Raw genomic sequence first — 27,276 nt, 5'->3', positions numbered from 1 at the left:
AAATTGCAATAGTATCATCAAAGGCCCAACTTGCACTCACCCCTATACAGGCAAGAAATACAGGTTGAAGGATTACTATACTTGTAATTCTAAGTTTGTGGTATACATAATCAAGTGTCCATGTGGGCTGGGGTATGTTGGCGAGACCACCCGCAAGGTACGGGAGCGCTTTAACCAACACAAAAGCAACATCAGGACAGGAAATCTAGAAGCCCCTGTGTCCAGCCATTTTATTACAGCTGGACATCAAATAAATCAACTCAGATTCCAGGTACTTGAGCATATAAGAACATCTAGGAGAGGGGGGAATAGAATAAAAACACTAAAGTACAGGGAATTATATTGGATACATGAGTTAGGGACTATGACCCCTAATGGAATGAATAGGGAAATGGATTGGAGTGTATGCCAGTGAGTATTAAAAATTACAAATCAAACAATAAAAACCATAATTTAGAAACTAGGCACTAAACACTAAAAATGAAATGGTGATGAATTTTTGACTAACTTCTTTACATATCCTTTGTTAATGGTTTTTTGAATATTATTCAAATAATTCAGAATTTGGCCACTAGATGGCATTTAGTTCAGAAAAAGATGGTTAAGGGTTAATACAGGTGGAAGTATGTGTGGTAGGCAGAGCTTTGGCCTATTTAAGGTTGGTTTTAAATGTTTTATGTTAGACATGACTAAGGACACTGGTCCAAAACATTCTCTGTTTTAGTTGGCACAATAAAGTAAAAATGTTTTAATTCTTATTGGTGGTGCTGCTATATAATTTCTATTGGATGTTTTACTGTTTAATGTCCCTTTAAGTGTGTACACATAAATTAAGCCTCAAATTTCCTTCAAATTAGCAATCAAAATAAATTTTCCTGTTCTGACATTATACATGAGAACTCTTGAATTAATGAAAGATTTTTGAATTCCCATGTTAAAAAAGGATTACAATAATTACAGTGAGGCCTCGATGATCAAAAGGACCACAAGATGGAAAGATATTCAAAAGGGATCTGTCACCATGTCAAGAAATTGGGTGAAATATTCCAAGCGGCTGACATCAATGTTTATAGGCAGCATTTCCGAGAGTCATTTTAGTATACATTGCAATGGGTGGCAATGCTGTTTAAAATATTTTGCCAGCATCGCCTCCCCCCATTTATGATGTAAAGTAAAGGACCCCTTTTAAATCAACAGACGTAATAAACATACCTATTAACTCCTAAGACAAAATAATCCTGCACTGCCATAAACTCCCTACACTACAAAGCCCCCTAACGCCAATACCCCCTGCCAAATACCCCTACACTACTTAACCCCCTAACTGCCAATACCCCACCACAAACTACCCCTAACCTATTAACCCCATAACCTCCAATACACCAACGCAAACAATCCCTACACCACTTAACCCCTTAACCGCCAACATCACAACACAGACTACCCCAACCTATTAACCTCCTAACTGCCAATACCTACATGGTAAACCATGTTTTTTCTATGGGCTGATTGGAATTTGGATTTGAAAATCAGTCAATAGAAATGCAAAGGCACCTCTATATTATGAGGAATCTTGCATTCAAGCTTCAGTGTGCTGTGGTGACTGCATGAGGACATTAGATGGAATATAAGAAGAAAAGAAGAAGCATCGGACGAAAGATAGAAGAAGACAGGCCAAATGGAAGAAAAAAAATCTCCAGTGGAGCGCTGCCATGAATTAATATGGAAGAGGAGCGTTTCCTTGGAGACGCAGCAGCCAACTAGAAGCCGGATTCAAGTTTGGTGAGCAGGATTTTTTGGGGTGGGGTTTTTTAGGATAGGCTTTTTTTTAGCATAGGACTTTTTTTTTTTTACAGGCAAAAGAGATCATAATTTTAGTGCAATGCCCAACAAAATGTCCTTCTTATGGCAATTTATTTCAGAATAGGATTTTTTTTTTAGAATAGGGTTTTTATTTCAGGCGGGCTTTTGTTTAAGGGGAGTTTAGTTTTACAATAGTCATTACTGTTTTTTTTTTTTTTGTGTTTTATTTTTTTGTTAATTTGTTCTTTATTTTTTGTAATGCTAGTATTTTTTTATTTTTTGTAACTTAGGGGTTGTTATGTTAGGGGTCTTGGGGGATTAGCTGTTAGGGAGTTAAGTAGTGTAGGGGTAGTTTGCAATGGGGTTGTGGGGGTTTAAGGGTTAATAGGTTAAGGGGTTTATTGCAATGGGGTTGTGACAGTTTAAGAGTTAATAGATTAGGGGGTAATTAGGTCAATTTGTTGTTAATAGTGTAGTGGTTTTAGGATGCACTGGGGTAATTGCGTTTTTGGGATTAATAGTTTATGTATATACATTTTTTTAATAATATGCATTTTCTGGTATAATGCATATTGGTTCAAGTATTGTATAGATTTTAAACAGCTTTTTTTTTGTGTTCTTTTTTTATTTTAAACATTAATATTTATTTGTCTAAATGTAATTATATTATTAAAGTCGGTAGCCACGTTTTGCAGAAGTGATGTAACATGAGGCTACTTTCTTTTATAACATTATTATGTTTAAAAAAATAAATATTAATGTTTAAAATACAAAAAAAAAAAAGAACACAGAAAAAAAAACTTTTTACAATACTTAAAATAATATGTATAATAGAAGAAATTGCATATAGTTTAAATATTTCTACTTCAGTTTTTATGAAGTAATAGATGACGCAAGATGAAACGTAGGTTTTCCCTTTATCATTTCTGCTGAAGACATTTAGAGACAGATATAAAACAGGCCATAAAAGCGAGTGTGCAAACAAGGTTGTGTAGAATACAGTAAACTCCATACACTCTATTTTATTGCCTGTTTTAGATATGTCTCTAATCATCCTCAGCAAAAGAGATAGATTTAAAAAAATCTAGGTTTAAACATGGGATTGAGTGGAATTAAGGAAAACAGCAATTAAAATCATATTAAATGAATGGAAAAGGGGACAGAATAATAATGCAAGTGTATTCCAAGATTTATTTTTTTATTTTTTTGCAGCACATAATTAAACAATTTTTTTTCAAACTGCTAAATGTCCCTTTAAAATAAACTGAGCACTTTCTGTTTAAATGAAGAGGTTCAAATTTAAAGATGCACAATGTTTTCTTCAGTTCTGCTTGCATGTAGCACCTTAAGGAGGGTGCTGCAGAGAAATGAAAGGTCATCACTTAAACCATTTCTCTCCTTTTCTACGATTCATTGAGAATGCAAACTCTAGCATTAACAAAAACTGAATAATAAAGTAATTAAAATGTGGCAAAGTCATTTACAACTTTGAGAGAATTTCAAGGGTTAGATAATTCTTGGCTGTTCTGCAGTGAAATATATTTCCCCATAGAATATTGCTCAGGTGAACATGATAAATTAATGTTTACTTTTTTAGATTGGTTTTGGTATCAGCAATTAGTAAGATATGTGCACTCATATGTACATTTGTTCCCATTATATATTTGACGGAAAATAGTCACTGTGGGTGAATTTGTCTCATCCTGAGAGGGAGAAGAAGGTTAAAATATACCCCAGCAATAATAGTGTTAAAAAGAGACACATTTAGATGTGTATATATATATATATATATATATATATATATATATATATATATATATAGAGAGAGAGAGAGAGAGAGAGAGAGAGAGAGAGAGAGAGAGATAGAGATAGAGATAGAGAGAGAGATGATTGACAAAACACTTACTGGCCTTATCAAGTGTATAACACAATTTTATTCCTTAGTGACGTTTCGGGGTGTTCACCCCTTCATCAGACCACCCTGAAACGTCACAAAGGAATAAAATTGTGCTGTACACTTGATAAGTGAGTGCTTTGTCCATCAGCTCTATTATCTTCTCTTAGCAACCGGGCTTGTACAAATGGTGTTAGTGGGAGTGCACATATCTCTAAGTATATTATATATATATATATATATATATATATATATATATATATATATATATATATACAAACACTCCAACAATGAGGTAACAAACAGTCTGTAGACAAACTTGGTAAATCGTTCCAAAGAATTTATTCAAGGTGAAAAACAAAAGGTTCACACCACTCCACACACTACAGCTAACATCCAACGCATTTCCTGACGCTAAACGGCACTTCGTCAGGTTTTATTGGTGTGAAATTTCGATTTTTGTTACATACGTGATGCATTGTGTGAAGGAGAACACACCAGGTGAATTTGTCTACTTTAACACCGCATGATACACTTGTTATTCAGAACCATGGGTGTTATCAGTTTATCAACTTTGCTTATAATTTGCTTCCCTATTAACTAATACCGGCCAAATAGCCTGATTATTACGGTTACCTCTATATGCCACAAAAAGCTAATGAAATATTGGTTATTGCTTTTTTTACTATGGGCATACTAATAAAGATACCTATATATGCCACGATAACAAATGGAATATCGTTACTAAATCAGCTTTTTCTATACTGGTAAAAGTGAAGGGTAATACTACAAGGGATTAAAACATCACAGGTCACTAAGAAAAACAAAATTTATGCTTACCTGATAAATTTATTTCTCTTGTAATGTATCCAGTCCACGGGTTCATCCATTACTTGTGGGATATTCTCCTTCCCAACAGGAAGCTGCAAGAGGACACCCACAGCAGAGCTGTCTATATAGCTCCTCCCCTAACTGCCACCCCCAGTCATTCGACCGAAGACAAGCAAGAAAAAAAGGAGAAACTATAGGGTGCAGTGGTGACTGTAGTTTAAAAATAAAAAAAAACACCTGCCTTAAAATGACAGGACGGGCTGTGGACTGGATACACCACAAGAGAAATAAATTTATCAGGTAAGCATAAATTTTGTTTTCTCTTGTAAAGGTGTATCCAGTCCACGGGTTCATCCATTACTTGTGGGATACCAATACCAAAGCTTTAGGACACGGATGAAGGGAGGGACAAGGCAGGAACTTAAATGGAAGGCACCACTGCCTGTAAGACCTTTCTCCCAAAAATAGCCTCCGAAGAAGCAAAAGTATCAAATTTATAGAATTTAGAAAAGGTATGAAGTGAAGACCAAGTCGCCGCCTTTCAAATCTGTTCAACAGAGGCCTCATGTGTAAAAGCCCATGTGGAAGCTACTGCTCTAGTAGAATGAGCTGTAATTCTTTCAGGAGGCTGCTGGCCAGCAGTCTCATAAGCTAAGCGTATTATACTTCTTAGCCAAAAAGAAAGAGAAGTTGCCGAAGCCTTTTGGCCTCTCCTCTGTCCAGAGTAGACAACAAACAAAGCAGATGTTTGACGAAAATCCTTCGTATCTTGTAAATAAAACTTTAAAGCATGAACCACATCAAGATTGTGTAATAGACGTTCCTTCTTTGAAGAAGGATTAGGACATAGTGAAGGAACAACAATCTCCTGATTGATATTCTTATTAGATACCACCTTAGGAAGAAACCCAGGTTTGGTACGTAACACTACCTTATCTGCATGGAAAATCAGATAAGGGGAATCACATTGTAAAGCAGATAACTCCAAAACTCTTCGAGCCAAGGAGATAGCTACTAAAAACAGAACTTTCCAAGATAAAAGCTTAATATCTATAGAATGCAAAGGTTCAAACGGAACCCCTTGAAGAACTTTAAGAACTAAATTTAAACTCCATGGTGGAGCAACAGGTTTAAACACAGGCTTGATTCTAACTAAAGCCTGACAAAACGCCTGAACGTCTGGAACCTCAGCCAGACGTTTGTGCAAAAGAATAGACAGAGCAGAAATCTGTCCCTTTAAGGAACTAGCTGACAAACCCTTCTCCAATCCTTCTTGGAGAAAAGATAATATCCTAGGAATCCTGACCTTACTCCATGAGTAACCCTTGGATTCACACCAATGAAGATATTTACAGCATATCTTATGATAGATTTTCCTGGTGACAGGCTTTCGAGCCTGAATTAAGGTATCAATGACCGATTCGGAAAAACCACGCTTTGATAGAATCAAGCGTTCAATCTCCAAGCAGTCAGACATAGAGAAATTAGATTTGGATGTTTGAAGGGACCTTGAAGTAGAAGTTCCTGTCTTAGCGGCAGAGTCCATGGTGGAAAGGATGACATGTCCACCAGATCTGCATACCAAGTCCTGCGTGGCCACGCAGGGGCTATCAAGATCACTGATGCTCTCTTCTGCTTGATCTTGGCAATCAGACGAGGGAGCAGAGGAAATGGTGGAGACACATAAGCCAGGCTGAAGGACCAGGGCGCTGCTAGAGCATCTATCAGCGCTGCTTTGGGAACCCTGGACCTGGACCCGTAACAAGGAAGCTTGGCGTTCTGACGAGATGCCATGAGATCCAGTTCTGGTTTGCCCCAAAGTTGGATCAACTGGGCAAATACCTCCGGATGGAGCTCCCACTCCCCGGGATGAAAAGTCTGCCGACTTAGAAAATCTGCCTCCCAGTTCTCTACTCCTGGGATATGGATAGCTGAGAGATGGCAAGAGTGAACCTCTGCCCATAGAATTATCTTTGAAACCTCCAACATTGCCAGGGGGCTCCTTGTTCCCCCCTGATGGTTGATATAGGCTACAGTCATGATGTTGTCCGACTGAAATCTGATGAACCTGACCGCAGCTAGCTGAGGCCAAGCCTGAAGAGCATTGAATATCGCTCTTAGTTCCAGAATGTTTATCAGAAGGAAGGCCTCCTCCTGAGTCCACGAACCCTGAGCCTTCAGGGAGTTCCAGACTGCACCCCAGCCCAGAAGGCTGGCATCTGTCATTACTATAGTCCATTCTGGCCTGCGGAAACTCATTCCCTTGGACAGATGGACCCGAGATAGCCACCAGAGAAGAGAATCACTGGTCTCTTGATCCAGATTTAGTAGAGGGGACAAATCTGTGTAATCCCCATTCCACTGATTGAGCATGCAAAGTTGCAGTGGTCTGAGATGTAGGCGGGCAAACGGAACAATGTCCATTGCCGCTACCATTAATCCAATTACCTCCATACACTGAGCCACTGACGGACAAGAAATGGAATAAAGAGCATGGCAGGAAGTTAGAAGTTTTGACAACCTGACCTCTGTCAGATAAATCTTCATTTCTACTGAATCTATCAGAGTTCCTAGGAAGGAAACTCTTGTGAGAGGTGAGAGAGAACTCTTTCCTTCGTTCACCTTCCAACCGTGAGACATGCCAGAACAATGTCCGTATGGGACCTGGCGATTTGAAAAGTTGACGCCTGTATCAGGATGTCATCTAGGTAAGGGGCTACTGCTATACCCCGCGGTCTTAGAACCGCCAGAAGGGACCCTAGAACCTTCGTAAAGATTCTTGGTGCCATGGCTAACCCAAAGGGAGCCACAAACTGGTAATGCCTGTCTAGGAAGGCGAACCTGAGAAACTGATGATGATCCCTGTGTATCGGAATATGTAGATAAGCATCCTTTAAATCCACAGTAGTCATATATTGACCCTTCTGGATCATAGGTAGGATGGTTCGAATAGTCTCCTTGAAGGATGGGACCCTGAGAAATTTGTTTAGGATCTTGAGATCCAAGATTGGTCTGAAAGTTCCCTCTTTCTTGGGAACTATAAACAGATTTGAATAGAAGCCCTGCCCCTGTTCCTCCTTTGGAACTGGGTGGATCACTCCCATAACTAGTAGATCTTGAATGTAATGTAAGAATGCCTCTCTCTTTATCTTGTTTGCAGATAATTGTGAGAGATGAAATCTCCCCTTTGGAGATGAAGCTTTGAAATCCAGAAGATATCCCTGGGAAACAATCTCCAGAGCCCAGGGATCCTGGACATCTCTTGCCCAAGCCTGGGTGAAGAGAGAAAGTCTGCCCCCCACTAGATCCGGTCCCATATCGGGGGCTACTCCTTCATGCTGTCTTATAGGCAGCAGCAGGCTTTTTGGCCTGTTTCCCCTTGTTCCAAGCCTGGTTAGGTCTCCAGACTAGCTTGCACTGGGCAAAATTTCCCTCTTGTTTTGTAGAAGAGGAAGATGAAGCTGCGCCACTCTTGAAGTTTCGAAAGGAACGAAAATTAGTCTATTTGGTCCTTAACTTGTTGGACCTATCCTGGGGAAGGGCGTGGCCTTTTCCTCCAGTAATATCAGAAATTATCTCCTTCAGTCCAGGCCCAAATAGGGTCTGCCCTTTGAAGGGGATATTGAGAAGTTTAGACTTTGAAGTGACATCAGCTGACCAGGATTTAAGCCATAGCACCCTACGTGCCTGAATGGCAAAACCTGAATTTTTAGCCGTTAGCTTGGTTAAATGAAAAACGGCGTCAGAAATAAATGAATTGGCTAACTTAAGAGCTTTAAGCCTGTCAAGGATATCATCCAATGGGGTCTCTACCTGTAAAGCCTCCTCCAGAGACTCGAACCAGAAAGCCGCTGCATCAGTGACTGGGGCAATGCATGCAAGAGGCTGGAGAATAAAACCTTGTTGTATAAAGATTTTCTTAAGGAAACCCTCTAATTTCTTATCCATAGGATCTAGGAAAGCACAACTGTCCTCGACAGGAATAGTTGTACGCTTAGCTAGGGTAGAGACTGCTCCCTCCACCTTAGGGACCGTCTGCCACAAGTCCTGTGTAGCGGCATCTATAGGAAACATTTTCTTAAAAGCAGGAGGGGGAGAGAAAGGCACACCTGGTCTATCCCATTCCTTAGTAATAATTTCTGAAAACCTCTTAGGGATTGGAAAAACATCAGTGTAAACAGGCACTGCAAAGTATTTGTCCATTTTACACAATTTCTCTGGGACTACAATGGTGTCACAGTCATCCAGAGTCGCTAAAACCTCCCTGAGCAACACGCGGAGGTGTTCAAGCTTAAATTTAAATGCTGTCATTTCAGAGTCAGACTGAAGTAACGCCTTCCCTGAATCAGAGAAGTCACCCACAGATAAAAGCTCTCCTGCTTCAACTTCTGCACATTGTGAGGGTATATCAGACATAGCTACTAAAGCGTCAGAGAGCTCTGTATTTGTTCTAGTACCAGAGCTTTCTCGCTTTCCTTGTAACCCTGGCAGTTTGGACAATACCTCAGTGAGGGTGTGATTCATAACTGCCGCCATGTCTTGTAAAGTAAACGCATTGGACGTGCTAGATGTACTTGGCGTCCCTTGAGCGGGAGTTATAGGTTCTGACACGTGGGGAGAGCTAGATGGCATAACCTCCCTTTTGTCAGTCTCAGAAACCTCAGGTGATAAATCTTTAAAAGCCATAATATGGTCTTTATAACTTATAGAAAGGTCAGTGCATTTGGTACACATTCTAAGAGGGGGTTCCACAATGGCTTCTAAACATAATGAACAAGGAGTTTCCTCTATGTCAGACATGTTTAACAGACTAGTAATGAGACCAGAAAGCTTGGAAAACACTTTAATAAATGTGAAAAAAGCAATAATAAATAACAGTACTGTGCCTTTAAGAGAAAAAAACTACTACATAAACTGCAAAACAGTGAAAAAAAGTACAGTGTGTATAAGGGACTAAAGCAGCATTGCACCCACTTGCAAATGGATGATTAACCCCTCAGGCCCAAAAATGAATTAGAAAAACTTAAAACCTGTTAACAAACAGTCAAACACACTGCCACAGCCCTGCTGTGGCTCCTACCTGCCCTTAAAAACGATTTTTGCAGGAACAAAACCCTCTATAGAGGTCCTATAAGCCAGAGGACTCCTTCAGGGAAGCTGGATGTCTCAGACTGAAAACGAAAATAGGCCCCTCCCACCATGCACTCAAAGTCAGAGGGCCTTAAAAAAGTACTCCTAGGAGTAATCTAAAAAGCCATGTGGAAATTAGGCCCCAAATAAAGATTTATCACCCTCAGAGAAAAAACATTTTTATTTATAAATCATGCAAACGTTTTTACACTAAGTAATATAGGTTTTAACATGAATATTATCCCTTTTTGCAAGCATGATCCCAATTGTTGTTAAATCACTGTATCAGGCTTACCTTAAATATACCAGGCACTGTCAGCATTTTCTAGAACTTATCATCTCTCTAGAAAAAAATATACTGAACATACCTCAAAGCAGGCAATCTGCAAACCGTCCCCCCAACTGAAGTTTTCTTTCCATACTCTTCAGTTATGTGTGAGAACAGCAATGGGCCTTAGTTACAAACCGCTAAGATCATCAAACCTCCAGGCAGAAGTCTTCTTCCAATTTCTGCCTGAGAGTAAAAACAGTACAACGCCGGTACCGTTTAAAAATAACAAACTTTTGATTGAAGGTAAAAACTACACTAAGTCACCACATCTCTCTTGATACTTCCTTTCTTGTCGAGAGCTGCAAGAGAATGACTGTGGGTGGCAGTTAGGGGAGGAGCTATATAGACAGCTCTGCTGTGGGTGTCCTCTTGCAGCTTCCTGTTGGGAAGGAGAATATCCCACAAGTAATGGATGAACCCGTGGACTGGATACACCTTTACAAGAGAAAATACAAATTAATATATATATATATATATATATATATATATATACATACATATATATATATATATATATATATACATACACACAGGTTAGGGACCAGAGCCCCGCTGTAAAGTGAAAACCACCTTAAAATGAAACAAGGCGGTTTTAGCTTTCTTTTCACTTGCCAGTGTGTTTAAAAACATGTTTGAACTAACATATATTAGGGGTGCAATAGTGCTACGTTTAGTTTAACACTAGCACAGCACAGTAATTCAATAAGTATTCAATTAATACTGTACCTGTAAAATAGTGACAATTACTGTAGTAAAATTTGCCAGACTATAACACTGAGACACAGATTGCACTCTAATGCTATAAACAGAGTGAACTGCGCATAGCAAAATGGTGCCAGTCACTTTTATCACAATCTCACAAAGATTACAGCACTGTTTCAAAATACTTGGAGGTTGAACTTCAGCTCCATAAAGCACTGTATAAGCGAAGCGCTGTAAAGTGAAGTATATATATATATATATATATATATATATATATATATATATATATATACACACACTCTGCGGTATATATAAAATTGGATACAAAGAGCAACATTCCAGGGTGGTGCCTGACAGTCTTGCCCATTCCTTTGGATATTCATGCATTCATTGCATTTGAGGCAACACGATAATTACTTATTTTTTCACTAGCAGAACATATTTTATGATTAATATATGTTATAAAATTTATTTATAATAAATTATACAAGACATGTATACATGTTTTTTTCCTCAACAAAAGAGACAATAAGAGATGCAGTGATGCCTTTAGGTAGTGCAGAATGGTTTGTTCACTGCTTCAGATGCAAATCTATAGGACCCTATCAATAGCTGGATATAATGACTGATGGCTTCTCAACCAAGTGAATTTATGGCAAGAATGACTTGCTTAACCTTCTTATCAATAAGGAACAGTGCAACTGAAGAGCTACTTACGTAGTAAATATGCTGTAAGGACAAATGAACAATCTGATTGATTTTCTACAGGAAATGAGTTCCGCATAAGGCCCTGAAAAGGGTCACATGGGTTTTTAACACTGAGAATACAACCCTTTAGCAGGTCGTGTAAGTAAAAAGGCTGGATGGGGAGAAATGCATGAATTTAGTAAAGGTCATTTTCTATAGGTAGTGCAAGACAGCATAAATTTGCTTATGCCACATAATTATGTTTGAAGTATTTGGCATGAAATTTAAAAGACCACTTAAAACAGTAGAATTGAATAATTGACAACTGACAAACAGATAAAAAAGACAATGCAACAACACTTACTATCAATTTGAAATGAACAGTGTACATTTGCTTTCAAATTTCAAAATTAATCAAATTTTTCCTTCCCCTGTATCATGTGACAGCCATCACTAAATGCATATACGTATATACTATGCACTTTTGCACATGCTCAGTAGGAGATGGAGCAGCAAAAAAGTGTGCATATAAAAAGAATATGACATTTGGAAATATTTTTAAAGTGCGTGCTTTATATGAATCATGAAACTTTAAAGGGACATAAAACCCAAAAATGTTTCAGTCATGATTCAGATAGAACAATTTTAAACAACTTTCCAATTTACTTATATTATCTAATTTGCTTTTTTCTCTTGGTATCCTATGTAGGCTCAGAAGCTGGGAGCTCTTTGCTAATTGGTGGCTGAAAACATATGCCTCTTATCATTGTCTTACCGATGTGTTTAACTAGCTCCCAGTTGTGAATTGCTGCTCCTTCAACAATGGATACCAAGAGCATAAAGTAAAATTGATAGCAGAAGTATATTGGAAAGTTGTTTATAAATGTATGCTCTATCTGAATCTGTCCTTGGTCCCCTTCTCTTTTCAATCTACACGTCGTCACTAGGTTCCTTAATAAAGTCCCATGGGTTTCAATACCATTTGTATGCCGATGACACCCAAATCTACCTCTCTGCACCAGACCTACCTCCTTCCTTACTAACCCGTGTCACTAACTGTCTTTCTCACATCTCATCTTGGATGTCCTCTCACTACCTTAAGCTAAATCTCTCCAAAACTGAACTCCTTATTTTTCCCCCTTCTTCCAATGTCTCCACCCCCAAAATTTCTATAACTGTTGATAATTCCATCATTACCCCTACCCCGCACGCCCCATGTCTTAGGGTCACACTTGACTCAGATCTTTCCTTCACTCCTCATATTCAGTCCTTGGCTAAAGGCTGCCGCTTCCACCTTAAAAACATTGCTAAAATTAGACATTTCCTTACACAAGATACAACCAAGATTTTAATCCACGCTCTCATCCTTTCCCGCCTCGACTGCTGCAATTCTGTCCTCTCTGGTCTGCCTAGCTGCCGCATAGCTCCTTTACAATCCATTATGAATGCCTCTGCCAGGTTTATCTTCCTTACTCGTCGCTCTTCATCTGCTGCACCTCTCTGCCAATCCCTTCACTGGCTTCCTCTTGCCTCTAGGATTAAACATAAAATCCTCACCCTGACATATAAAGCTCTGAACTGCACTGCTCCCCCCTACATCTCAGAACTTGTCTCTAGATACTCTCCCTCCCGTCCCCTTCGATCAGCTCAGGAGCTCCTCCTCTCTTGTTACTTCCTCACATTCACGTTTACAGGACTTCTCCAGACTGGCCCCCATCTTGTGTAACTCCCTGCCTCGCTCCATAAGACTCTCCCCTAGTTTTAACAGCTTTAAGCACTCCCTAAAAACTCTACTATTCAGGGATGCATACAACCAACACTAACCTTTCCTAACGCCATTGCTTTCCCCTTGAACCCCATAGATTATAAGCCTATGGGCCCAGCTGTTTACAGACCGCTTCATAAGAGCCGACTACAACAGTGATACTCTCGGCAGGGCCCTCTACCCACTTGACCCCTACAAAAGCTATCCTGTACACTGACTAGGTTTACAGCGCTGCGGAATCTGTTGGCGCTCTACAAATACATGATAATAATAATAATAATGATAGAAACATTTTGGGTTTCATGTAGCTTTAATTTTGACTTTAGTAAAGGGTAGGCAGGTTAGCAGAAATTATAATTTCAAGGGTTAGATACTTTTTGATTTAGGGAGCAACAGAAAGTCATTAGACACCAGAACAAGAGAAACATTAATAATTAATTAATAAGAGAGTAATACTGCCTTGTGTAAAAGTAGATAATAAAAGGATGAATAGATTAAAGAAATAAAGCATAATTCTCTACTTATATGCATCCCTGGTAAACCCTGGCAATAGTTAGGGATCAACTTAAATTACAACATAATGAAAAACAAAATGAAAGCATATCACAGTTGTTTTTTCTTAAATTCATAATTATAGGGACAGAAAGGACACAATTGGAATGTGCATGGGTGCATTCCAATTTTCATCAAAATATTTTTTGCAATTTACTACCATCAGCAAAAATGCTTCTAGTAAAAGTTAATATGTTTTTTTTCAGCATCATATGCACATACGCTGTAAGGGCCAGTATTTAGTCACCGTACCTGTTCAGATAGCTGGTGGTGGTGTGTATTGTGTCTATGAAGACTTAATTTGTGTCATACCAGCCACTGCTGACTCTCTGAGAAAGTGCAGTGTTTGAATGCTGGTGCACGGGACACTTGCAGCATATGTGAGTATGCTGCTAAAAAAACTGCAATAACTTTTACTAGAATTTGCTTCTATCTAAAATTGAAATGCATCAGTGCACATTTCAATTTTGACATTTTCTGTCCTTTCAAGCATTTTATATTTCAATATCTGAGGGCTTCATGTTCCTTTAAAGTATCACATTCAATGTTTAATTCTGCCCTAAGATCATGTGACGTAATTGCTTCAAATAATTGCATAACTGACTGCAGTCTATAATAAATTGGAGAACTGCTATTTTGCCATATTTGCAAATATCATCATTGACATAGATACCAATATTATTCTCTGGACGTCAGGTACTAGGATTTCATCAGAGTGCTGTTGTAGATTGTGGATATAGTTTGTATTAATAGTAAACACTCCTTTTATGTTTTCATCTTGATTCATGCACAGGCTGAAGTATATGCTGTCAAATCAACTGAATCATTTAAATCTTACTTTTCACATGAGGTTACTTATAAAGTCCTTTCATCTATTCCTAAGTCTTACATTTAGGTTTGCTGGTTTTATTCTGACAAGTATATCAGTCATATATATGTGTTTGTGATTTGATGAGAGTTAGCAAATGCAGTTTGAGTCTTTGTTTTGCTTTCCTTTCAATGTTCTGCAATAGATGCCAAAGCTCTTACATAACAGCAATGTCAGATCTCATCTTTTATTCTATTCCTGCCCATTACCTGATGTTAAGGGACTTTTTCCTGAGCTCATTCCATCTGATATTCATGTTATCAAGTCGTCTTTGTAACAAGGAACCATCTTCAGATCCTTCCAGAGATCTGAGCATTTTCTGCCCATTTTCATCCAATGAGTGAAACACTTCTGTGTGACCATCAATTTCTGCTTGTAATTCCTGTGGCAAGTAATAAGTAAATAAAACATCACATAGTATTGTGAAAAAGAAAGACTCCGAACAGCATAAATATAAACTCTTAATACTATATTTACTGGTTTAATTCATGAGAACACATCCAGTATATTATAATCACGGATAGAAACTTATATTTAAAAATAGATACTCATAAAAATATAGAAACAAATATTAAGAAATTAAATAGAATTTAATAGAAATATATAAACGATTAAGAAATTAGCACTTTGTAATTCATGCATTAAGTATACACAGTAAAATAATATTCTGGCATTTCATGTTTCAAATAGAATTTTAGGCTTTGATTTTTATAAGCTTAACATTTTTAAATTTGAGGACATGGGTAATCAGTTGATTGTAAAAAAACTATATAATTAAAATTTCATTGTGTAATCATTTTTCATGATAATAAACTCTGTAGGCTACTACTCAGTTATCTGAATATCTTTAGTCTCGAAACGTTAAAAAAAGACTTTGTATTTATTCAGTTCATAACGATAAAATATAAAATAATTGTAAATAAAGAGCTTCAACAGATTATGCATAAACATAACAGAAGTTATTCAGTTTTATGTGACAACAAAATCAATTGATTCCTTTACTGCTTATCTGTTGTGCATTATTTTAATAATACGGTTCATCAAAAATTGATTACAAATGATCTCAGATGAACCTTTAAGAAAGAAAATATACACTGCTAAGATCTGATTCTGTATACAGGCAAATGTCTATTGCAAATATCACTATGTAATGTAGTCCTACTACATACACTCATCGCTTTTATTGCACATAAAAAAACATGATATTTTATGTTTAATAAGCAGTCTACGTATAAATTGTTGACATGGTTAAATCAAGAAGCTGCATTATTTAATAAATATCACTTGCCTTTTACCTAACGTTTTTAAGAAAATAAAAAGTATTAAAATATATGCAACAACATTTTAGCATGCACTATATTTAAAATTATATTAAAAAAAGATACACAAAAAGGTTAGTGAAATAAAAGCCTTGAAATTGTGAATAGTTCTGACCTTTACATTATATTTCTTCCTGTGCAACATTTTTAACTTTCTTTGATCAGTTGTAGTAGACAGCACTTGCAGACCCACTAACTGAAGAGCACAGTGAAAATCCGATTCCCAGGCTTATTATGCTCACAAAATGCTTCCCAATACAAAATTTGATGGAAGAAACAAGTAACTACTTTGTATTATATCAAAAAACATTCATGCCCTTCAGTGTAGGATGATCTCAACAGCAAGTTAGTACTTCATCCATTTTTTAACAATTTAATTTGCAACAGACAAAAACATTTCTATGGTCATTGTTCTGTTATTGCTTAGATTGTAGAGTCATAAAGGATAGAAGGGTTAAATGTAACAATGATAAAATAGGAACGCTTTGTGCATTTCTACTTTATTCCGCTCATTTTAATATGGCAGTTGCTGCCAAAGAAACATTCCGTTGCAGGCTGGTTGTCATTCCTTGCTGCCTACACCATGAATAGAATCTTTGTGTAATAACTGTATCCATATAGCTCAGAGCTACTGTTGGGTCTTTATTGTACTATCCATGATTATCAGGCCTTTTAAATACAACATGCAGCGAACATACTGTGTATATATATATATATATATATATATATACACACAGACATATACATATATATATATATATATATACATATATATATATATATATATATATATATATATACACACATACATATTTATATATTCCTTTACTATATGGTATAAGAAAGAAGTTAGTTTGAAATTAAATTAACAATTGTTGCATAATAAAACAATGCTATTTTATGAAATGATAAAAAAAGACATCAAATTCAGCAAAAAATATAAAAAATACACATTATGTAATATTTATTTAGAAGTAAATTGCACAAACCTATACTCTGTATATGACACAAATATATAATTTATATGATAGGAAAATATAGCAACAAGCATGGGTGTCCATGGGGTACGAGTGGGGGGGAATTACCCAAAAATTGGTAACAAGTGATAACAAGAGGTTAAAGCGTTAGTCTAGTCAAAATTTAATGATTCAGATAGAGCATGCAATTTTAAGCAATTTTCTAATTCACTCAATTATCATTTTTTCTTCACTCTCTTGGTATCTTTATTTGAAAAAGCAAGAATGTAACCTTAAAAGCCAGCCCATTTTTGGTTCAGCACCTGGGTAGCTCTTGCTGATTGGTGGCTACATTTAGACACCAATCAGCTAGCGTAACCCATGTTCTGAACCAAAAATGGGCCGGCTCCTAATGTTACATTCTTGCTTTTTTAAATAAAGATAGCAAGAGTACAAAGAAACATTGATAATAGGAGTTTATAAGAAAGTTGCTTAAAATTGCATGCTCTATCTTAATCATAAAAGTTTAATTTTGACTAGACTATCCCTTTAAGGAGAGCCCTCATTTTAAAGGAGTGTTTTAAAGAAGGTGGTCTGATTGATGTATATGTATTTGTGGGAGATGTGCACAGTTTTTAGAGCTGTGGGATATTTGTTACTGTAAAGCTGATGTCTATAAGGTTAGAAAACTGTCTTGTTCATACTGTCCATGGGTAAAGAGGAGATTTTCATTGTTACAATGATGGGGTCTTTAGTTAGTGTTAAATGTGGCACAGGATTCTGGGTAGGAGTATTATTGTTTAATTGCACAGTTTACATCTCTGTTTAATTGTGCTTGTAATATCTGTGTAGTCTGCTACACAGGGTTTTGTAGATAATCCATTTATATAGCCCATCTGGGAGTTATTTTGTAACAATGTATAGTTTTGCTTATATCTTAATAACATCATGACTCCTAACCAAGCCCTACAGTGCCAGATGTATATGTGCATTTGCAGACTCCTGTTTATGTTATCTGTATTTTCATATGCAGTAAAAGGGGAAATGTCTGCTCTTTTTTGTTTTCTCAATCCCTTTCAGTAGTTGTCCCAGACTAACCTCATCAACAGTGCTAAACTGGAAGCTTCTAAGTAAGTTTTTAAAAGATTTTATACTGGATTTTTAGATCAGTATCTGTGCATATTCATCCTTAAAGTAGTGTCTATTAAATTTGTGTATACTGCCCCTTTAAGTCACTGGATTGGCGATTAGTGTAATGGCAAATTGGTCTTAAAAACAAGTGTGCTTAGGGACTTGCAGTTGGAGATACTGTAATTGCATAATTGCATGGGAGGTTGTTGATAAAGATAAATGCACAAGGGTACAGCTAGGAGGGTCATGGATAAGAGTAAATTATCTAATTTGAGGTTAAGGGTTTGGGGGTTATATTTATGTTTATTTGCACTGCAACATAGGTGTCAGTGCTCTAGTGACTTGAGGCATAAACTCTTTGATCAGCCATAAGTTACTGCTACTATTTAATGATCCACAAATTGCAAACTGGGCATCGCATCAGCTACTCACTAAAATGTAGGTGGAAAAAAATGGTGTAGCTACTTTTTGGTGTAGAGGATTTTATTAATATCCCTTTAATATAAGTCGATCAAACAGTCATTGTTATTAGAAATGCTTTTATATATTTTAATTAATATAGTACTAGAATTAGGGCAAAATATTTAACTTAATACTATGTAAAAATATCATTCTGTAAAATGTAAGAATTTGCATAATTTATTTCTAGACAGAAGCTATTGTAACTGCATGGTCTATTTATTATAAATGTTGTCTTTTTGTTCAACATTATAGTCAAATATATATTGGCCATATAACTATATTTATTAGTCTTTATTTCACTATACAAAGAGAGTTACAAAATGAAAACTTTCTCAAAAGCAAATTATACACTAAGGGCCAGATTACAAGTGAAGCTCTATTTAACACTCGAGCTTTAAATTAGCTAGAAGTAAGCTTTATGCATTCATCGGTTTCGCTCATATTATGAGGTGAAAGTAAAATGTTTACAATTGCAAAAAACCCAAGGAGCGCAAAAAGCTAAATTTAGAATATTGCATGTGTGTTCAGGTATACCCCCATAGAGGTCAATAAACACCCCACTGTTGCGCAAATACTATTACATATCTTCATGTGTGCTAACCCGACATGAAAATATGAATATTTCACATTCCAATGTTCTTCCCATTGCAGAATATGTTCTTTTTAAATAAATATTTCTACATATATCTGATGGTATTTTGGTACAATCTATCTATCTATCTATCTATCTATCTATCTATCTATCTATCTGATAACATATAGGTATATATATATAGGAAAGTCTATTTCTAAATACATGAAACATATTCCGCTATGTGCAGAACATTGGAATATGAAATATTTACAGGAAATACATAGTTAAATCTTTATAAAATATGAATATTGCATAAATATGTTTTTACATGTTTTTGATCTACTTTTTATCAGTGATGTGCAGTGAGGTCAGAGGCTGGTGAGGCACTAGATATGATACAATGGAGAAACACATGTACAGAGGGCCGCAAGTACCCCCAACAGGGCAGGTTTAAATGATAGCTGAACCAGTGCACAGGTGACATAATCAGGTGATGGGTGAGAGCAAGTTAGTAACCACTGAGTTACTGATCAGCTGATTACTTCACCTGTGCAATGATTCAGCTATAATGAAAACCTGGCCTGTTGGGAATACTTGAGGACCATTGTTGAGAAACAATGTACTAAAGCACCAGCTCATCAGAAATGTATTGATTACCTGGAGAATAAAGCACACATACTCTGCTCACTGATACCCACACACACTCTGCTCACATACACACTCACACAATTCTGTGCAATAGTGCCAGTTACTAAGCAATTCGAATGATACACAATCTCTTCTCTACTCACTACTGTATTGTAAAAATAGAAATAATTTACCATACAAATTTTACACAAAGGACAAGTTATCAATACTGCAAACACAGCTGCTGCTGCTGCAATATGGTGATCAAGAAACACATGTGCACATCCCACTTAGGTATGCTCTTCAACAAAGGACACCAAAGGATACCAAAAGAATGAAGTACAAAATAAAAGTAAAATAGAAAGTTTATTTATTTTTTGTGTGCAATTTCTATCTGAATGATGGAAATGTAATTATGACTTTCATGTTCCTTTCAAAAACTAATTTGATTTGCTGACATGGGGCCAGTAACAGTTGATGCCAATTCTCAAAATATAAATAACTACAAAAGTCTATTAAAATAGCATGCTCTACCTCAATCATGAAAGTTTAATTTTAAATGTCTCCCTTTGACTATGTGTTTAACCAGTTACTTTACAGTGGCATTATTTCTAAAAACATTTAACTGCAATAATTACATATATTTTTTTAAATGACTCATTATCTCCTTTTTATTAATATAAACTTGTGTAAAAGCAGCACATATTAAAAACACAAATTTGAATTGACCCCTTGACTTCCTGTCAGTATTGGGTTATGCTCACTTACTGTCCCCCCTGTTAATGAGCTGTATCTGAACACAATTTGTGAATCACAAGAGATGTAGAATACTACTTTACTCTTCTGCTTGGTGTCATCTGTTCTTAGGTTACCTCAGCTTCCAGTTGTGTCACATGACCCTGCTCACTGCATCCTCCTGATTATTCTATATATCCTTCACTTGCTAGGAGGCATCAAGAGGGGTGCCTCCTATTGGTCCCAATTTTTGCTGCTAATATATTGACAGAACACAGGTGGCGCTGCAGCACAGATTTTCCTTTGACCCATGTACTGCAATGGAGAAAAGCCTTCCTATACCTGCCTCTTCATAGCATTACATGGGGGAAATATTTTTTTTTGGACTTTTTTTGTTTTAATTAAAAATTAATTAAGCTTTGGCCACATATGGCAGGGTAGGCACTGCCTTCCCTGCCTCTTATGAGTGCACGTCCCTGCTTTATATATACATATATATATATATATATATATATATATATATATATATATATATAAAATAATCATTCTAGTTGTCACAAATATGTCATGAAAGTGGAACTTCAATGTATGTTAGTATATGTACACCCTGAAATCAACAATACATTTTCTATCAGGAATGAGAACCTCAACTGTAGACAGGTGTTAAGTTGTGAATTGCTACAGATTTAATCAATAACATGTAAACTTGTGGTAGAGTAACTGCTTCAGGTAAAATAGTGTTAATTAATTAATTAACTAACATAAAAGCAGAAACACTTATTTTGGGTGTCAAATTTACCAGAACCTCTATGGCTGTTCAGGATGGCAACTTGTTTTACAGCAGAGGTTTTAGATGTGTGACACCGTTAGAATACATGACAGAAATAAAAGAGTTAAGTTAATACAGATTTGCTTACTTAGTTGACAGGGAGATTTCAGAGTCCAGCCGTAGTTGGAGCTGAATGATCCTTGGCGGTATTGCCTACAGAGTCAATGATAGTATTCCAGGATAATAGAAATCCTCTATGTAAGTAGGATGTGAAAGTTCCGTTAACATACCTCTATGCAGTGTGAAGGATGAGCAGTAGAAAAATTGCAAACTCACCGATGTTCTGACTTGCTGTTCGGTGACAGCGTGAGAGACTTAGCATGTGGATGTCGGCATGTGATGTCACCGCGACTTATCAGGATTGCGGCTTCAGGCTCAAAGTTATCAGGAATGCTAGGGAATCCTTGTAAGGAACGTTATTTGAGATGGTAGCTTGCCTTAAAACAATAAGGTAAGTAGATCAGGGATGTATACTCAGTGAGTACAGGAAAATACCAAGCTTTGAATGATAGATGATACCAGCCTATATACTGGCGATGTAGATAAGGGTACCTCCCCTTAAAGGCATAGAGGTGTTTAGCTAAAAATATAGACGCTAAGTGAACACTAAGGTATGACAGAACGCCCTCCTCCAGAAGGGTGTGAATTTTTTAGTTGAGTGGATCGCATTGTTATAAGCGAACTCGGCATAGGGCAAAAGAGTGGTCCAGTTGTCCTGTTTAGCACTGATGAAACACGGATGTATTGTTTGAGCCATTAGTTGTTCCGTTCTGTTTGCCCATTCGTTTGTGTATGAAATGAGGTGCTGAGCCTGATTTGTATTTTTAAGGTTTTACACAGTTCGGACCAAAATTTGCTGGTAAATTGCGATCCTCGGTCAGAGGTAATAGAATGAGGAAGTCCATGAATCTTTATAACATGTTGCATGAGTAGCTGGACAGTTTCCGAGGCAGTAGGTAATTTAGTTGTCGGAATAAAATGTACCATTTTACTGAGTAAATCTGTAACTACTAGAATGGTAGTATTGTTTGATGATTTCGGTACTTCTACTATATAGTCCAATGCTATATCGGTCCAAGGTTTTTCGGGAAAAGGTAATGGTAGAAGTTGTCCATATGGATGGTTAGTACTGTATTTTGAGACTGTACAAGTCCTACAGGTCCTTACGAAATCCTCTGTATCCTTGATTAATTTGAGCCACCAGAAGTATCTTTTTATAAAAAAAATGTTTTTTTTGGAACCCGAGATGTCCAGCTAAAGGATTATCATAATGTGTTCTTAGAATCATCTCTCTAAGATAGGGTGGTGAATAGATTGATTTATCATGATAATACAGGTTATCTTTGCCAAGATGTCATTTCGACCTAGGTTGCGATCCGTCAACCTGTTGTTTTGACTTGAATAACGCGGACATATCCTGAGCTAATCCTATAATGTGATCCAAAGGTATGAGTGTTTCCTCAGAGATAGGAACTGATGGTTTATCGTAAATTCTTGATAGAGCATCCGCTTTCCCATTCCTTGTCGATGGTCTGTAAGTGATGATATAGTTAAATCGGGTGAAGTATAAGTTCCACCTAGCTTGTCTAGCAGTAAGAGAACGGTTGGTCTTTAGGTACTGAAGATTCCTGTGGTCGGTGTATATTAATATCGGTGTGGGAGTTTCTTCTAGGAGATGCTGCCAATGTTCTAAGGAAGATTTGATGGCTAGCAACTCCTTCTCTCCTATTGCATAGTTCAATTCAGATGTTTTCAATACCCGGGAGAAGGAGGCAACTGGATGTAGGGGGTGTTTCAATGTTTGTCTTTGTGATAAGACTGCACCAATTGCGAAGTCTGAGGCATCAACTTCTAACACGTATTGGAGTGAGGGGTTTGGGAAAGTGAGTATTGGAGCGATAGTGAATCTAGTTTTCAGGGTATTAGTTGAGTTTGGTTTGTCCAGAGGAATTTAACATTAGCTTTCATCAGATTAGTTAAGGGTTTTGTTAGTTGTGTGAAATTTTTTATAAATTTTCTATAAAAATTTGCAAATCCCATGAGTCTTTGTATGTGTTTTTTGTGGTGGGTATCGGCCATTGCAGGATGGATTGGATTTTATTGTCCTCCATGTTGATACCTTGAGGGGATATAACATAGCCAACAAAGGTGATGACTTGAGTATGGAAAATGCATTTTTCGGGTTTGACATAAAAATGATTTTGTCTTAACCATGACAGTACAGTGCGGACATCTTTTACAAGTTCAGAAAGTGTTTTAGAATAGATCAGTATGTCATCCAGATAGATAACAATGAAGATATCTAAAAGATCCTTAAAGATATCATTGATCAAAAATTGGAAGGTGGTTGGGGCATTGCATAGGCCGAATGACATCACGGTATATTCGAATAAGCCATACCTGGTACGAAATACCATGAGCCATTCATCACCTTCTCAAACTCTTATTAGATTATATGCCCCCCTTAGGTCCAATTTAGTGAAGTAAGAAGCTCCATCTAATCTTTCGATTAGCTCTGGGATTAGGGGCAGAGGATACCTGTTCTTTATGGTGCGTCTATTTAGTTCCCTGTAGTCAACTATGGGCCTAAGAATGTTGTCTTTGTTCTTTACAAAAAAAATTCCTGCACCTGCTGGTGAGGTGGATGGACATATGAACCCTTTCCTTAAGTTATCGTCTAAATAACCTCTAAGGTGTTCTAGTTCCGGTTTGGATAGGGGGAATATATGCCCACAAGGTATGTCTGAACCTGGAATTAGTTCAATTGGGCAATCGTACTTACGATGTGGGAGTATATTTTCTGCCTCTTTTTTACTAAATACATCTTGAAAATCTGAATATTCTTGTGGTATATTGTTATCTATAGTTTGAAGAATGTGATGTGTAGTATAACAGGTTGAGGTGCAGTAGTCTGAGGTAAAATGTATTGTGGATGTATCCCATGATATATCGGGATTGTGTAATTTAAGCCACGAATACCCCAAAATAATGGGATAGATTGGGGAAGGAACAACATCAAATGATATAAACTCTTAATGGTTATAATGTGTTTTCATGTTGTAAAGCTGCGAATGCTTGTGTAATAGTTTCTACTCTTTCTGTAAGAGTTTGAACATGTGTAACCATATCTACTGGGTTCATTTTTAAATAAGGGCTTGGTATTATGTCACGAATATGTCATGAAAGTGGAACTTCAATGTATGTTAGTATATGTACACCCTGAAATAAACAGATACATTTTCTATCAGGAATGAGAACCTCAACTGTAGACAGGTGTTAAGTTGTGAATTGCTACAGATTTAATCAATAACATGTAATCTTAACTGCTTCAGGTAAAATAGTGTTAATTAATTAATTAATTAATTAAACATAAAAGCAGAAACACTTCCTTATTTTGGGTGTCAAATTTACCAGAACCTCTATGGCTGTTCAGGATGGCAACTTGTTTTACAGTAGTGGTTTTAGATGTGTGACACCGTTAGAATACATGACAGAAATAAAAGAGTTAAAGGGACATGAAACCCAAATTTTTTCTTTTGTGATTTAGAAAGAGCATGTCATTTTAAACAACTTTCTAATTTACTTCTATTATCTCATTTGCTTCATTCTCTTGATATCACTTGCTGAAAAGCATATCTAGATATGCTCAGTAGCTGCTGATTGGTTTCTGCACATAGAGGCCTTGTGTGATTGGCTCACACATGTGCATTGCTATTTCTTCAACAAAGGATATCTAAAGAATTGAGCACATTAGATAATAGAAGTAAATTAGAAAGTTGTTTAAAATTACATGCCCTATCTTAATCATGAAAGTTTAATTTTGACTAGACTGTCCCTTTAAGTTAATACAGATTTGCTTACTTAGCTGACAGGGAGATATCAGAGTCCAGCCGTAGTTGGAGCTGAATGATCCTTGGCGGTATTGACTACAGAGTCATTCCAGGATAATAGAAATCCTATATGTAAGTAGGATGTGAAAGTTCCGTTAACATACCTCTATGCAGTGTGAAGGATGAGCAGTAGAAAACTTGCAAACTCACCGGTATTCTGACTTGCTGTTCAGTGACAGCATGAGAGACTTAGCGTGTGGATGTCGGCGTGTGACGTTACTGCGACCGATCAGGATTGCGACTTCAGGCTCAAAGTTATCGGGAGCGCTAGGGAATCCTTGTAAGGAACGTTATTTGAGATGGTAGCTTGCTTAAAATGATAAGGTAAGCGGCTCAGGGATACTCAGTGAGTACAGGAAAATACCAAGCGCTGAATGGTAGATGATACCAGCCTATATACTGGCGATGTAGATAAGGGTACCTCCCCTTAAAGGCATAGAGGTGTTTAGCTCTTCTAAGAAGTAGATTAAGTAAAAATATAGATGCTAAGTGAACACTAATGTATGACACTAGCATAAATAGCGATAGCGCTCAAGCGATCACATTGACTTTCAACTTGTAATACCAGCTTTAATGCAGATGAGTGCAAACACCAGCGATAAACCCCTTATCACTTGTGTGCAAACATTTGCGCTCCACTCGTAATATGGCCCTAATTAGGCTGCGAAAAAAAAACCTCAAGGCTTCTTAAATTAGGATAACTGGCCTTAAATCAGGGCAGACTTAATTTTGACAAGCTGGTAACCATCTTTTTAGATAAACAATATTTTGTATCCCTATTTGTTTTAAATGTTATTTTAATAGTATTGACAGAGTTTTTCTTACTAAAAATGCTGTAAAACACAAGCCTGTTTTCTGTAATAAATATTAGCAAACTCACTGTTAATATAAAATATTTTAGATTTAATATATTCCATATTCTCCATGCCAATTTTAATAAACTACAGTTATCTTTGTAAATGACAGTAAATATAGTTTATTCAAAATTTAAATGAGACCAAAAACACCTCTATGACATAGTTGTAAAAGATATATATATATATATATATATATATATATATATATATATATATATATATATATATATATATATATATATATATATATATTATGGCACCAAATTGATCAAACTGAAAATAAAACATCCAGCTTATATTTTGCTTCAATATTTGAGCATAAATGTGACAAATCAAAATTAAAAAAGGACTCCATTGAAATTAAATTATCATTCTTGCAAATGACATTCACTTGTCTTTGGTGTCTATACAATTCATGTGTAACTTTCAGCATTTTTTAAACTTATGCTTATGTACTAATAAGATCTTCTGATTACTATATTTACAATGCTCCAAACATCAATTGTCATTGATCACTTCTTAGTGTTTATGTGTAACAGACTAACTGGTTAAGATATAGGAGTACAACAGCAGTTTTTTACCAGTTACTGAGCAGTGTTATGAACCCTGATAAAAGTGTGTGTTGAAACCCACATGGTGCAAGGTATTCTGTGTGTATGTAATAACTAGAAACTGCATAACAGGGCAGTGTTCCCCACTGAACAGGTATGATGAAAGATTTTAAATTTATCACTAATTAAATAACTTTTGCTTCCAGATGGTTGGAATATATTTAGATTTTTCTGTTTATAAATGACTGCTATACTGAAGTCTCAGGTGATGTGTGGCCCAGCAACTGTAATTTCCTCTCAGTAACTAAAATTATTAACAATTTGATACATTTGGTAAATCCTCTTATACCAATAACTGCAACAGAATACTCTCCTCCCATCTTGATGCTTTTAACCAATGTGGTTTAAGACATTATGTAATAACTGTCATTATAAGAGACCCCTTTAATCAATATAACAAAATATAAGCAATGTTTCTGAAATAAAGCTTTCTATATTCTCACATTCTTTTTATTCAATACTAGCTGTTACTCACGGTTTCACTTGCATGGATTTTTTGATTTGTAAAAAATAGTGAAAACCGTGACCACTCGCAAAGAAGTGTGTCCTCACATGTGTGCCCGTTCAGGTTGAAAACAAAGTGAAAAAATGGTCTCCGATAATGCAAAAAACTTTTTTTTAATCATATGGCACAGGACTCCCAAAAAAGAAAATTTGGGGGGTCAATCGCCCATAATCATTTGATTGCACACTTGCTGACATGAACTTCATGAGTTTTCATT

At 36.5% G+C, this 27,276-nt stretch overlaps 1 protein-coding gene across 5 annotated transcripts in view; it reads right to left on the bottom strand.

Annotated features, from left to right (window-relative positions):
• The window catches only part of DMD (dystrophin), a 4,487,195-nt gene that overhangs the window by 883,385 nt on the left and 3,576,534 nt on the right, over nucleotides 1-27,276 (bottom strand). For all 5 annotated transcript variants that reach the window (XM_053707599.1, XM_053707595.1, XM_053707596.1 and 2 more), the window contains one exon: nucleotides 14,773-14,945. In XM_053707599.1, coding sequence (XP_053563574.1) covers nucleotides 14,773-14,945 — 173 coding nt within the window. The remainder of the gene's footprint in view (nucleotides 1-14,772; nucleotides 14,946-27,276) is intronic.

Source organism: Bombina bombina, chromosome 3 (assembly GCF_027579735.1).
Source record: "Bombina bombina isolate aBomBom1 chromosome 3, aBomBom1.pri, whole genome shotgun sequence".
Lineage (NCBI taxonomy): Eukaryota > Metazoa > Chordata > Amphibia > Anura > Bombinatoridae > Bombina > Bombina bombina.
Note: the sequence above shows the minus strand (reverse complement) of the source record. Positions and strands in the feature narration are given on the sequence as shown.